The sequence below is a fragment of the Falco cherrug genome, chromosome 10 (assembly GCF_023634085.1).
Source record: "Falco cherrug isolate bFalChe1 chromosome 10, bFalChe1.pri, whole genome shotgun sequence".
Taxonomy (NCBI): domain Eukaryota; kingdom Metazoa; phylum Chordata; class Aves; order Falconiformes; family Falconidae; genus Falco; species Falco cherrug.
In genome coordinates this window covers 32,004,857-32,019,280 of record NC_073706.1, presented here as the reverse complement: position 1 = coordinate 32,019,280, position 14,424 = coordinate 32,004,857, and the positions used below count along the sequence as shown (strand labels likewise).

General features: G+C 37.1%; 1 protein-coding gene across 13 annotated transcripts in view; it reads left to right on the top strand.

The window, feature by feature from the left end:
• Nucleotides 1-14,424, top strand: part of SOX6 (SRY-box transcription factor 6) — a 375,823-nt gene that overhangs the window by 127,948 nt on the left and 233,451 nt on the right. For 12 of the 13 annotated variants that reach the window (XM_055722486.1, XM_055722487.1, XM_055722488.1 and 9 more), the window contains one exon: nucleotides 13,576-13,819. In XM_055722486.1, coding sequence (XP_055578461.1) covers nucleotides 13,580-13,819 — 240 coding nt within the window. In that variant the 5' untranslated portion in view covers nucleotides 13,576-13,579. Of the gene's footprint in view, nucleotides 1-7,906; nucleotides 8,063-13,575; nucleotides 13,820-14,424 lie in introns of those variants that run through there. The other variant, XM_055722483.1, reaches the window with a different exon arrangement.

The following is a 14,424-nucleotide window of genomic DNA, read 5'->3' as shown; positions in this document are numbered from 1 at the left end:
CCCTTGTATCAGAAAATTCAAAAGAATTTCGTATAACACACAAGCAAGTTGACAGTTTCCATTTCATACCAGAAGTTGGGCTCGTTGGTTAAAAATATATGTTCTTATTTATTTTATTATCAAGTTTGTATTTTTAAAACTGACTTTGCATCCCCAGCCTCTTGCTGAACTTGTATTTAATGTGGTGTTCATCCCGGTGTGGGAGCTTTCAGTTTCATATCACTTTGATCACTACTTGCCAGTGCAGAAGTGCAGTCAGGTTTTGCAGGAATTCACTATTCAGTGTCAATAAACATTTCTCCCAGCATTTAGTGGCTGATTTAAGTAAACTGTAACTTGTGACATGGTATAGTAAATGGATAATGACAAAGCCGAAGAAATAAATGCAACTCTACATGTCGGTTTAGTGAAAAAGTCATTGTAGGGAAAGATTCCTTTGTCTGCTAGTGAGAAGAGATTTTTTTCAGTTATGAATGTGTTGTGAACCTGATTTGAGATTCATCTTTTACTGCAAGTTATGCCTTTCACGAGGAACTGAGAAGAGCTGGAAAATCAGTCGTATATGCTTTCTACTTCCTTTGTTCCAATGTGTTAATTCATTAAAATCACCGTGTCTCAGTTTCTTTTGTAAGGTGGGAGTGCTGAGAGAGCTGCTTAGTAAAGGTGAAGATATTTTGAGATTTCTGGAACATGAGAAGTTGTGCAGATTGCCAAATATTTAGACTGCTTCATCACCTTCTATGAAAAAATTAACCAGGCTAGAGTCTTGAAGTAAAGGAACCTCTTTAGAGGTGCCTCCTCTTGGAGGTTGACCCATCTGCTGAAAAGTTGAGAGGGCTCAATCCAAACCTGTCTGCTTCCTGGGGTGGCCCTGGGCCTCCCTGCTAGCTCCAGTTCCTGGGTAGGGCTCTGCCCTGCCTGAATCAGCTCCCAAAACCTCAATGACCAACAATGATTCACCAGAAAAAAAACAAACTGAAAGAGCCTTTGCTTTTTCCCTTTTTGCACGTTTTTTTTTTTTTTTTTGTCTGCTAAGAGGTAGGCTGATGGCACCTCCCCTGGTCCTGTCATCTCCACCCTGGTCTGTGCAGCGTTAATGGCATGGGGCAGCTGCCAGAGTGGTTGTGTGCTGAGGACTGATGGGGCCTAATATAATTAGCGCAGAGTTTGCGCCTGCTGTGCTGGGGGTCTTATGTATTTGGATGACCCCCATCTCCTTCATGACCTTGCTCCACAGGAGCTGCTGGACTACAGTGCTTTACCAAGCAGCAACATAAGAATTCATTCTCAAATTAAAACCTAAAATTGTTTTTGTTTCAGTAGTTTGTGTTCAATTCTTCCCAGAGTTATTGCCTGCTATTAGCACTTATCCCAGTTGGAGAAGTAATTTTTTTTTTTTTTTTTTTTTGAAAGTGCTCATCTGTGTAGGTGAAGAAAACTTGTTATTTTGATCCATTCAGGAAGAATAGACTGAAAAAGTACAGAGCGTGATGCATACAGTCTGCTAGTGTTCAGAATATACCTTCCCGTTTTTCGCATTTCTCTGTGATGAGTGTTCGGAGGAATACTATCATGTCATATCATCCCTGGTAATACTGTAATGGTAGTCAATTTTTCACTGAAAACACAGAAATTTCATATTGCAAAAGGACCCAATGCAATTTTCCCATGCTAAGAAAAGTTAAGGATGTATCTTCAGCTGAATAAAGAGGATTCAATTAACCTCAGTACAGCTGCTCTGATTTAGTGTCTGAGGGTCTGACCCATACTCAAAAGTCTGTAATGATTCTATGTCTGTGTCATAATTCCTAGATTAAAAGATGCATTTCTTTTCAATCCTATATGTATTTGGTTTAGAACCACAGACACTGGACTGTCTCTTTGATGGTTCATGGTAGGGATGACAGCCGTGCCAGCTAAATATGCCTGTAAAGCTGTATGTTCTGTATGGCAATGCTTTTGAAATTGGTAATAGAGCTCTCAACAAATGTTCATGAGAAAACAAAACTGTTTGAATCTGTTTTTAGAAGTAATAGGCTGCACATATTATGTGATGTTTGCTTGTCTATTATAAATTGTTACCAATATATGTAAGCAGGAAACTATTACAAAATATAGCCCTGAGCAAAAATTGACACTGTTTGAGAAGACAAGACTCTTTTACAAATGCAGATCATATGTTTTATCCTTAAAATATAGGAAAAAATGGGTCAGAGATGAAAACCACAACAAGGCGCTGTGTATTTCAATGGTAAACATACTGCATCACAAGTTGTTATAGAATATTTCAGTATTTTAGCTAAAATCACTTGTGAGGGGTCTAACTGAATTTAAATAGCAATGTTAAAATTTTTAAAATCACTGACAGTAAATTTGCTTTTTACGTGTTTGGGTTTTTGCTTTCTAATTATCTGGGGACAACTTCATTTGACTGGGCCTTTGGTTTGTGTTTTTGTATTCTGATAATTGTGCTTCATGCTGTTCTTTGACACATTTAAAAATCCTAACACAGAACTTTGAGCACCTGGAAGTGTGGAGCAATTCAGAGCCTGGGCACTCTTCACCTTTACCCTCACGACTGATTTTGCCCTGCATGTTTCCCTCTTGCTAGAGATCACATCCTGTATGCTGTAATCTTCCACGAAAACAGGATAGTTGAGGGTCCTCAGTTACTGCAAGTTATTTCTCCCTAACAATTTTGTGGTGCATTGCAGAACTGAAACCAAAAGACAGGGAGAGCCTGTAGTTCCCTTTGCGACTGCTGCAGTTGCAGAGTGCTGTGTGCAGGGACTGCACGCTGCTGGGTCCCTCCAGGCTGTGATGAGGGGTGTGTGTTTCACCTGTGACAATCACTTTTTAATGTTCTCTGATTCTTTTCAGTGCCTAGACAAAATATCTTAATGAATTCCTTCAAAAGACAACACTTGCACTGGGACACTGTTAGTAGTAAACAATGATTTGGTTTGTGGTTGGTTTTTTTTGTTGTTTTACTAAATAACAATGAAAATACTTGATATTGTTAAGTATGTCATACTAAGAACAAGACTATGAATAACAATGTATTAGTTGCTTTAATTTTCTTTTTTTTAAAGGCAGTTAAGATTGGTAGAGATTTCATCTGTGGATCTTGTGAAAGGATAGGAGGTTCAAAGTCTCAATAAATTGAACTTTAAATTGTTTGCATTTAATGGCCACTGATTAGCTTAATTAACAGAGGAGATAATGTTTTGTTTTACTTGATTTAAATTCTTAGGCTGTTGCAATTATTTATCTTTTGTCTTCATATTTTCATATTGAAGTAAATTAATGTTAAGAAAAAAAGGGCTCCATCTACTCCCTCTTATGAAAACTTGCACAGCCCAAGCAGTGGAGGGCTTGGTGGGGAGAAAGTGAGAAGTTGCTGCGCTGTTGTTCTTGGCCACGTTGCCAATCAAACAGGGATATTTCTGAAATATTTGCTGGGTAGTTTCAGCTAGGCATAGTATCCTCTGTAATCTTTTTCTAAACAGTGTGCTGCTTCAGACTTCCCTGTCCTTTATCCCAGTGGTAGCTGCAGCTCACTGGTAAATGAGGTGGTTCCTGCAGGGGTCTGTAAACACATCTTAGGGTTCCCATTATGCACATATGTAAGGATCATATTGTGTCAGCCTTAAATCAAAACAAAGAAATATTGTGCATGATGCTGCCTTGTAAAAGCCTGACTCTAACAAAAATCAGAATTTCTCAAAGCTGCAGAAAATGGGGCATTTTTCTACTTTTGTTTTATCTGATCAAAATGCTTGTGACTTTCAAATTGTTGTGGACTCTTGCTCCCCTCCTTTCTTCCTATGTTCCCAGTGACCCATATCCTAGTCTGTCCCTCTAAATTTGCTGCTTAGCCCCTCGAAAATAATGCCAATATAAGGAATATCAGCTAGAGTATATCAATATTCTAATAGAGTGGAAAAGAAGGTGCTGTGTCGTATGACGCAGTGTAGTGTGCAAGAGCATCGATGGCCAAAACCTGCGTGCAGGTTGTAGCTGGAAAGCCCGGCCTTTCGCTGCTGCACCTGAGCTCCTGGGAATGCGATGCCTGAGACAAGTCACAGGAGTTGTTCCCAGTTATGTGGAGCCTGCATCTTTTCCTTAACCTCTTCTGCAAGGCTAACGAGATATTTAAGTAGTCCTTGTGCCTGCTCTCGCTGCAAGGGTTAGGATTACATCTGGCTCTGGTGCAGTTGTGCAGGGGGGAAAAAAGCTGCTCATCCCTTACTGCTATTCTTAAACATTCCTTCAGGAAAAAAACAATGTCAAAGACCGATTCTTGGCTTTGCATGTTTTTCTTTTCTCTCTTTTTGTAACTCCTCCTTCACTGGTGAAACTTTAAAAAGTATTTGAAAGTGATGTGCATTGACATCAATAAACATACAAGAACTTAGTCCATGCATTAATAGAGACTGGAATATTTATACAGAAAAGGTAATCCATGATAACACTCAACAATGCAAGTTTTTCATGAAGAATTTAGGTTTAGCTTCTTTTCTATGAACCAGATGAAAATATTTTTTCAAGTATATATCCTACCTAAGAACACTCTTTTATGTCTTATAGGATGCCCAGAGCTACCGTAGATATAAAACACAATTTCTGGTTATGAGATCTCTGCATCACCAAAATGCAACTTTCACTCCTGAATATGTAGGCCATTTGCTGAATATCCTAAAGAAATATATGGTGAAAATATTAGTTCTCATGTATTCAGATCACCCCCTTCAAAGGTTTTTCTCGGGTTTTTAATATCCTGAAAGTCCCAGGTCTGAGGCAGCCTGCAGTTCAAACTTAATTTTCAGTTCTTAGAATGAAGTCATTTAAATAAACAAATAAAAAGTGGCACGTCATGTGTAGCTTGTGCCAAAGTACGCCATGTGCCAGTTAGAATTAATTTTTATGAATCCTCACACATATGAGCTTATAACAACAGTGCAGGTACGTGTGCTTGTCCCTAGCATCTCTGATGACAATTGCAGTCCTTTAAACGTGCACAAGTAACATCCCAGCGCAGTTCTGACCTGTGTTTATTTTTAGTATTTCATGAATCGCCTTCTTTAGCTGTTTTTCTTTTTCACTTAATGAAAGACATATAAGTCTTTTTGCTAAATAACACTAGGATATTTGATAGGAAAAATAAAATCCCTCCTCCTTTTCTTTGTGAATAGCCAGATGGATATGTTTACCCTTTAGAGAAATACAGATTTGATATTTTTGTTATGTTTTCTTTTCTTCCTGGTAATCATGTTGGCACTTTGCTGATCCCTAGTTGTGCATTATTACAATGGAAGGTGACAATTTGATTGTCTTCAGTTGGAGAAACAAGTAATTTTATATTCACCAAGCTGTCAGGTAACAGTACCTTGCAGTACTAAGAGCTCCTGGCAATGTGGTTTGGCACCTATATTTAAGTGCTTTGATGCTTGCGTAACCTCTACTGAATCAAGTATTTTGCCTGCTAGAAATGTTTCTAGGCTTGTAGTCGAAGGTTTTTATTAAAAAGACAATCCATAACTGAGCTGCAGAGCCATTGTTTCATGATACATAGAGGTACTAATTAGGTGGTTTAGTGCAACTGTACAGGTAAACCTGAAATTGATACTTCATTTCACTGAGGTGCACTAATCGATTTGGAAAAAGAATCAAAAATATGGAGATGGAGAGAAGAGAACAGGGAAGGAGGGGAGAGAAATTGGTTCAGAATATTTCTATTCTAAATTAGGTGGTGCACAGAAATGGCACGTAACCTTTGTTTTCACACCTCTGGGACTGAAAATTAACTCTTTAACTCATTACATGGAAGTTTAAGCACCTCCTGAAAATTAACTGTAGGAGGAAAAAAAATGTAAGAATACTGTATCTTAACTTTGGAGTATCTATCTCATAGAATATTGAAAGGATTTAATGAACCTTTCAGGAACTTATGCCCATCAGGGTTAGTTAGGTGTGTTCAGGAGGATTTCTATTATTAGAACAAGTGCTCAACTGACTTTGTAAGGGGGGAAAAAATATGTATTCTTGTCTTTTGTATAAAATCTCAACTCAAAGTCTAAACATGCTAAAATAAATTCCTCTTAGTATTTTTAGGCGTCCTTTATCAAAACCATTTATACAATCATTCAGCTAAACAAGTCATTCTATTCCATAAAAATATGTGAATGAATGCTTATTTATAGCAACCACTGTTTTTAATTTTATTGTTAACAATTGCTTTTATTTATATTGTATATTTTGTTATTTGCTGCCTAAAAAACCAAATCCTAGTAAGTTGCTGATGGATAAATTCTTGGCACGCTCACTCTTTTCCCATAGTTATTGGTAAAGATTGCTGGAAGTCAGTACTGCCATTTTTCTTTCTCTTTTTCCAACAGTAGGAAATTGGATATCGAGACACATGGTCTAGTCATAGGACTTTAAAGGCAGTCATCACTGAGAAGCTAATACCAACCAATTAAACAGAGGTGGTTACGTGATGTAACATTATCAGGAGAAACAATTCATGAGTCAAAGCATTCCAGGGCATATGAGCTCTAGTCCAAAGAACAGTCTCAAGCTGTTTAAATAAAGTGACAGCAATATTGTGAGCTAAATATAAACTATAGAAAACATTAACTACAGTGACTGAAGATGAGCACATCCCAGGTGCTAAATGACTATTCTTTCCCTGCCCTGGACTGCGTTCAGTGTGAGGGGGTTCACTTTAGGCATTTTCAGGGAAAGCTCCTGGTGGTGAATAAAGAGAATGGAACATCTGACCTACTAGAAAGGTAGGTTGGATTTTTGGCATTTTACAAATCCGAATGAAGACTTTGGATTTTCACTGAAAACTCATGAGGGGCTGTGATTGATTACATTGTTTCATTACAAATGAGAAGAAATACATAAGAAATTGTTCTAAACCTTCGGACCTTTGAGGAAGCCTGAATCTGAAGTCAAACTTTGTGGCTTGGATTCATGTCCATTAGCAGAAATGCAATTTGTGTGGACTGGAAAAACAAATGTAAGAATAGCTGTGTATCTTGGAAGCTGTGGGTGTGTTGCTTAGCTTGATGCTTATTTCCCGAGAGATTCAGGTGGTCGGTTAACATTACAGCTGCCATTTCTTGAATCATATCTCCCTCCTGCCCCCCCGCCCCCTTTATTTCCAAAGTGATTCCTGCAAGTACCATAAACTCTCTAATCTTGCAATGCTTTGTTTATGATCTATATGTAACCAATCCTTGTAGTATCCTGCAAAATCAAGCCAAGGAAGAGCCTGAGGGAGCTGAGCTGTTTGGCTTAAGGCCTTGCTGTGAGTCGAGCCAGATCCAAGAACCTGGGAGATTCTCTCCCATTGCTGCTTTGTCAGTTTATAGAGGTTTTGTGCATAGTGATTCCTGTTGGGGTGTGAGGCCCCAGAAGGATAGAACCTGTAACTATTCATTGGTGTTACTAAGGCTTCTTGGAAACTGATATGAAATTTCATAATTTTAGGAAATAACTGTTTATTTAAAATGGCAGACAGATTACGGCATTAGATTTACAATGCATTATGTCACTGAGTTATGCCTACATAACATTGTTTTACAGGAGCAGAGCTGTGAAATATTTTGGCTATATAATATTTGGCAATAGCCAAAAATATTTGGCAAAGCATTTCCATTTTTCTTTAAGTCTATCTGAACACTACTGTTACTGGTATCCTTATAGAGCAAAAATAAAGATCAGTTTTCCTGAATGTGTAACTGTGCTAAACTGGTTTGCAGATAGAAATAAGGAAATTGTTCCAGTTACTTCTGTGCAACTATATCACTGTACCCTGTTCTACATCAGACTTGAACTCGTACAGGTGACCTTGCACTGCAAAATAGGTTGCATAAAGGATCCTCTTGCATTTCAGAAGGGGTTTGAGGATCCATGAAAGACACAGGACCAGCAAGCAATGAGGTGTGCCACGGGTGTGAAAGAGGAGGATACCGTGGGCAGTGCAGGCAAAGGGTGTACGGTGCGTTCAGTTTATCCCAGAGCCGAGTGCTGATTTGTGAGAGAGGATCCTGTAAGTTAAGACACGAGTATGCACGTTTGTTGCTCTTTTAGAAGGTGGGGAGGGCTAAAATGCTGTGGCCGAATTTTACTTTTCATGAACACCAGGTTAGCATAAAAGTTTAGAAGGAAATATTTAAAAGGTTATGATTACTTCTAAAAATGGCTTCTCTTAATTTATTTAGTTCTGGAGTCACCAAAGCACTTAGACATGTGCTTAACTTTTTGAAACAGAGTAGTCCAATTTGAAATTAGTGGACTGCTTGCATACTTACAGTTAATCATGCACTTAAGTACGTTAATCTGGCACTTTGGGGAAAAGGAATGGAGACTGTTCATAAAAGCTCTGTAAGTGAATGTATTTCTAATCTAATCTGATTCCAATCTACTGTTGGAGCTGTAGACCTAGGCTACATCTGTACTGCAGTCACTAAAGTGGGATGAATTAGCCCATCCAAGTACCACGCTACTGTAGTTGGAGCGCTATCAGAAACGAGCTTGTTGAAACTTCTTTTGGATATCTCAGCTCTACAAAGCAGTCCTTTATGTGGCTGCAGTGTAGATGTCTTTAGGTTTATGAATGCTTTGTGAGGGTGGAACAGAGCAAAAGCTAGAGTCTCCGGCCAACTACAAGTCTACTTTTTCATATATCTCATTGTTACTGCTTAGTTTGTATGTTTTTGAAATAGTGAATAGAAATCACATTGTTATCTGTGTTAATACTTTGTGGCTTGATTCTGAAATGTCTAGCAGCTAAAATTCCAGGTCTAGCTATAATTTCCACTGTAACGTTTAATCATTTCAGCAGTCAGCAGGGATAGAAGATTTTAGGCTTTGGAAGCCTTTCATGTCAGGCATGTCATCTAATTGTTTCAAAAAAGAAGATACACATTGTTTGAAGAATTTGAGAACATAGAAGAGCCTCAGACAAAAAAAAGATATTATTATTTGTATTTGGAAAGGTGTAACACACACTGTCTGTAGGAAAAAAGGAAAACTGATATTTTGAGAATCTGATTGCCAGTCTTCATTAGAGCAAAGAGAATTTCTTCTCTGGAGTAAAACAAAAAATCATGTCAGATATATAGAGAATGGAGCTGTTTGGGTCTGTGTTTAGTTTTATGTAGGTAAAACAACCTTAGCAGCTCAGTTTTAGCTTTACTGCCTTGGTATTGAGGCTGACTGAAATTGGGGTCTTATTCCTAGGCTTTACTGAGGTTTTGATAAATGTTCTCATTTTTTTTTTTCTGTCTCAAGTTCAAAATGAGATAGAATTTATTCTAGTTTTGGAAAATCCAAACCAAGATTTATTTAATTCTCAAAGTTGAGGAGGTGATAGGACTTCAGATAATTCGGGCCTTTTCCAACCCTTTTTTCATACCCATTAGGTATATTTTCCACCTTTAGTGATTGCTGTGTTCAGCTAATCTGTCAATTTAACCAAAGCAACAATTTCACAATGTAGTTTTCTTTCTGATTGTGTGCTGTGTAATCAATATACTGATATAATGTGAGTGTAATTTCCTCTCTTATTTTATCTCCATTGCACAGTATTATAAATAAACAGCTAAAAAAGAAAAAAGAAAGAAAAGCACCAAACAAATCTGTTGCATCTTCTTTTAAGATTGTACCACTGTAGACACTTGTTCTAGTAAAGTAGAATTGGACCCACTTGATTGCATTTAAATTTTTCATGCTTCAGCAGTTTGTCTGGGAGCACAGTAAAGAAAACCCCCCGAGCGAGGATAGTTTAGAATAATAGAACTTGATTTTGTGTATTATAGCGGCACCATTTGCGCTGCTGTAGTTAGGGTTGTGTCAGCACTTCCATTATAAACCCCTGTTTGCAGGGGTTATAACTAGGGAGATATTTTTTATCAGAAACTTTTTCTAAAATCATTTGAGTGAATTTAATTGATAATAGGAGAAAAAATAAAATAAATTATAACAGAAATTAGTAAGTTCTGGATACCTTTTACAAGCCTTGTTTATGATGAATATTGATCCCTCCCTCCTCTGTCTCTCCAGGGATTTTAGCAAATGCATTTTGAATATTTTAAATGAAAAACTGGGAAGTAGTTATGGCTTAAAATGTGCCTGCTATTCATACTTGCATTTCAACATTAAAACATTTTAACACAACAACCTGTTCTATGGTTTAATGTTATCGTAAACATAAATGACTCAGATGGGCCAGATTCTTCTCCCTTTGAATTTCTTGAGACCTTGGAGTTATTGGCCAAACTCTGCCTTTGGACCTGGTGGAGTTCTGTGTGCAGAATTCTCCCATTTAAGTAAAAACAGACAGGTAATGAGTAAAAACCTGCATGAAGTAATTGTCTGGATAACACCCCGTCACAGAGTTTATATTTACTGTTTTACTGCTTATAAAGCCAGGCATAATCAATATTTGGTGCATACCCTGGCACCCTCAGAAGACGTACATGAGGTGTATCGATTGAGTTAATGATTGTGCTGGGAAAAGAAGGTGGAGGGCCTAATCTAGCAAGGTCCTACATCTCTGTCCCTTTTACCCCGATGTTTAAAATCTAGCAACCAAAAACCTGAAAGGTCCCATTAAGTGCTGACCTCTGACCATAAATAATGTGCTCAATCTTGCCATTTTGACAAAGGTTTGGGGGAAAATAGAGTGAAAGACACCCCTAAAAATTATGTTGAGAGGAGAGCAAGTGCCTGGTAGACCTGCCTGAGCTTGTCTGTGCTCCAGGACTACGGGCAACTGAGGAAAGCACGCTATGGAAATGTGTCTGACCATAATGCAGCGGTGGGGAAAAGGGGTAGGTGGAGCTAGGAAGCATTTGAACCCTGCTCTCCGTCCGTTCTCTTAGGCTAATACACAGAGAAGTTGCTGGGCATGGCTTGAGATTATTAATGAATACGACTGTCAGTATAATTTTATTTTTAAGGTTAACTGAGTCCCCTTTTCACCACGTAATCAACTTAAAGAACAGAACGTGAATAGAGATTTTTATTTCATTGTGTTTAAAACATCATGAATAAGAGGAAAGCGTATTAGTGTATACGGCAAAGAAAAAGTGTTTCCTCTGTAGTGCATTACCAGTAGATAGCTTTACTGAATGGTCACTTGAGGAAATACCAAAAGCCTGTTTATGAAAAAGAGGTGAAGCCTTTCTAGACTAATTATATTCAGCATGTAATTTCTAAACTTCAGTCTGAATTTTGATTTTCAATTAACATTCCCAATTTGAAGATAATTTTCTATTTAATGTAATTGCAGGAAATAATTTATTGGCTGATTAAGACTGAGGGCCCAGCCTTCCTTAAGAAAACAGTCCCTAACAAACCAGCCTTTAAAGCCAACTCGTAGCTTTGGACAGATTCAGCCTATTTTTGCAGCTGCAGAGTTGTGTTTAATTAGGATTGTGCACTATTATTCATTGGTGCAGTTTGTAGTTGAAATTATTCTTAAGAGACATTTTCATTTCTAGTTTTCTGTCATGATTAATTTATGGTGAAGAAACAGCCATAGCTATTTCTTTTCACAGAAGCTCATTCAGTTTGAAACAGGAATGAGATCCGTTGAGGAGGTGAAAGAAAGGAAAATCCTTTATTGTGACTTTCGGTTTTCATGTCTGGTTTTCAAATTGCATAGAGCATTGACTTATATTTTCACGTGAGTGATTACATTAACGTGACTATTTTAAAGAGAAAAGGGAAAGCAAACCTTTTATTTTATCTTGGATCATAGTAATTATGAACCAGAACCTTTTGAAGTACGCAGAATAATGCCGGTTGCTGAACTCCTGGCATGTTCTCTGTAGCATCAACACAAATTCTTTAGCATAGTAAGAATGTAAGACACAGTTTAAATTCCTCAGTTCTGCTTATTGGCAACATTAATATCAGACTCCCACTTACACTCAGGCTCCCCTCAAGAAAATGCAAAGCTTTTTTTCCCCACCAGTATCGAGTTTAAGAGGCAGGATTATCTCTATTTACAGAATAGTTATTCTAAATAGGTATCAGTGTTTTAATATGTTTCAAAGCACTTCAAAGCTTGTAATACTTTCATATAGAACTGTACATAATTAGATTAATTGATCTTATATTAATTTTTTTTTTCACTGTAGGATACTAAATCTGAACTCCCTCATTAATTGTGAGAAATTTAGCATTAGCTGTTAAATCCTATGTGAAACACAGGCTGCTACATGAAAACTACTGTTTAAATTGGAATTAACTTAATTATTTTTCTTTGCACTTGATATTTCCTTCACTGTAATATTCATGAAAGCATGTGACAGATTTTTAAATTTAACTGTTAGTCTCAGATTTCCAGACCCTTTAATCAGTATTTATTTGTCTGTAGAAACAGTACTAGCAAGTTAATGATTTGCTAATTTGAAAAATGCTCATGTGGTTTCCGATGTTAACTGATTTGTGCATTTTTAAAGAAAAGGTATGAAATCAATTATTGTTAAAAAGCAATTAAGGTGAAGATCTTATTCCTTAGTTTCTTAGCAATTTCAGTGTCACGGATATTCTAAAGTTACTAAAACCTGGGAAAATGGCTTAATGTATTTTAGCTGTCTTCTTGCAGGTTTATTAATGATTGTTTTAACAGTTGCAGTTAATCTTATTAGAAATTTTAAACAGAGTGTTTTCAGATTTTGAGTTGAAGTCAGTTATATTTTCATTTAAGTGCAGAAACTGTGGTGAAAGCTGTGTTTGCATACGAGATGGTAGTAAGAGGCCATTATTAGGAAAAGACATTTAACATATATCAATGCATTTGTTCATTACACTTTTAAGTCATTTAAAGTAATTTGTTGAGCTATATCCTGTACTCAATGCCTAATATGAAATGCAACATAATTATTTTAGATTTTTAGTTTGAACTGTAAAAGGGTACTCAGATATTATCCATCCATTCAATAGACCCTTCAGTTTTAGAACACTTTTCACAGGAATGTCTCGAAACACTTTTCAAAAGGTAAAACTGAGTAAAATTTTAAACAGGTTAAGAGCAGATACAGCTTTCAACAAACAGCAAAAGGACGTATATGGCAGAATGTGAAATGGATTTAAAAATTCTTATCTATGTGGAAAACATCTTCTGCTTGCAAGGAGTGAAGTTAGGAAAGCACGATGGACTCTCTCATTTAAACATTTGCTTATAACCTTCAGATTGCTCATGGGAGTAAGAGTTTAAAGACGAACTCTTAGGCAAATTCAACATGAAAATACCAATAAGATCACTATTTTCTTATGGCTGGGGAAAATTATATTGTTTGACAAGTCTAAATGAATAGAATGACATCATATAACTTAACCCTGACCTTGACTTGGCATCAATGAATACTTTTTCTCAGTGTTTTGGATCCAGATGCCCCACACCCGTACTTTTTAGACTACTTTTCTTGACTGCATATGGTTAAGTTTTAACTGTTGTAGGCAACTGTGGTGTGTTTAGAGGACTATTTTGAGCTTGATTTTTTTTTCCCATTTAAAACCAATGTTTTCTTTTTTTCTGTTGTTTTGTAGAAGAATGTCTTCCAAGCAGGCTACCTCTCCATTTGCATGTGCAGCTGATGGAGAGGAAACAATGACCCAGGACTTAGCATCACGAGACAAGGAAGAGGGCAACAGTGATCAGCATGCGACCTCTCATCTGCCTCTACATAATGTAATGCACAACAAACCTCACTCTGAGGAGCTACCAACTCTGGTCACGACCATCCAACAAGATCCTGAGTGGGATGGAGTCATCTCAGCCCAACACAGAATGGTGAGTTTCACAGTTCTCACTGTGGCTTTCTAAATCAGAGTTGTAAAAGGCTGTTCACTTCCATTTTGAAAGATGTGTTCAGCATAATCCTTCTTGGGTGTAAAGCTTTTTAAACGTTAAAGTGTCGGTGTTAGTAATAGATCAACATCAATATGTGTAATTGTAAATTACAATTGTATAATCTTCTTAAGTATACAGGTCTATATGAATGAGGTCATTTGATGAGTTCACCTTCGGAAAGGAAATGCATCTATTTATCATGTTTTCATTCATACCTTGATTTATGTCATAACCTCTCTAGCTCATATATTCAAACATTAATTTCTGACAGGAGGATGTAGTGCACAACTGTTTGTCATCTGCAATGTGTTGTGCTGAAGGAAGAAACTTTAATGCATTTTTCTACTTGTCTCTCAAAAATAGAACCCACCGAACCTAGAATATTATAGCTTTACACCACAACAAAGAAGCTGGCATTTTAGGTGACACAAACATCCTGCTGTATTTATAGGAAATTACAAGTTTTTGTGGAGGGGAAAGGTGTTTATGAGTAACTATGCCATGCTCTTCTGCTCTAGATCACCAGTTTGTATACAGGTGATGTT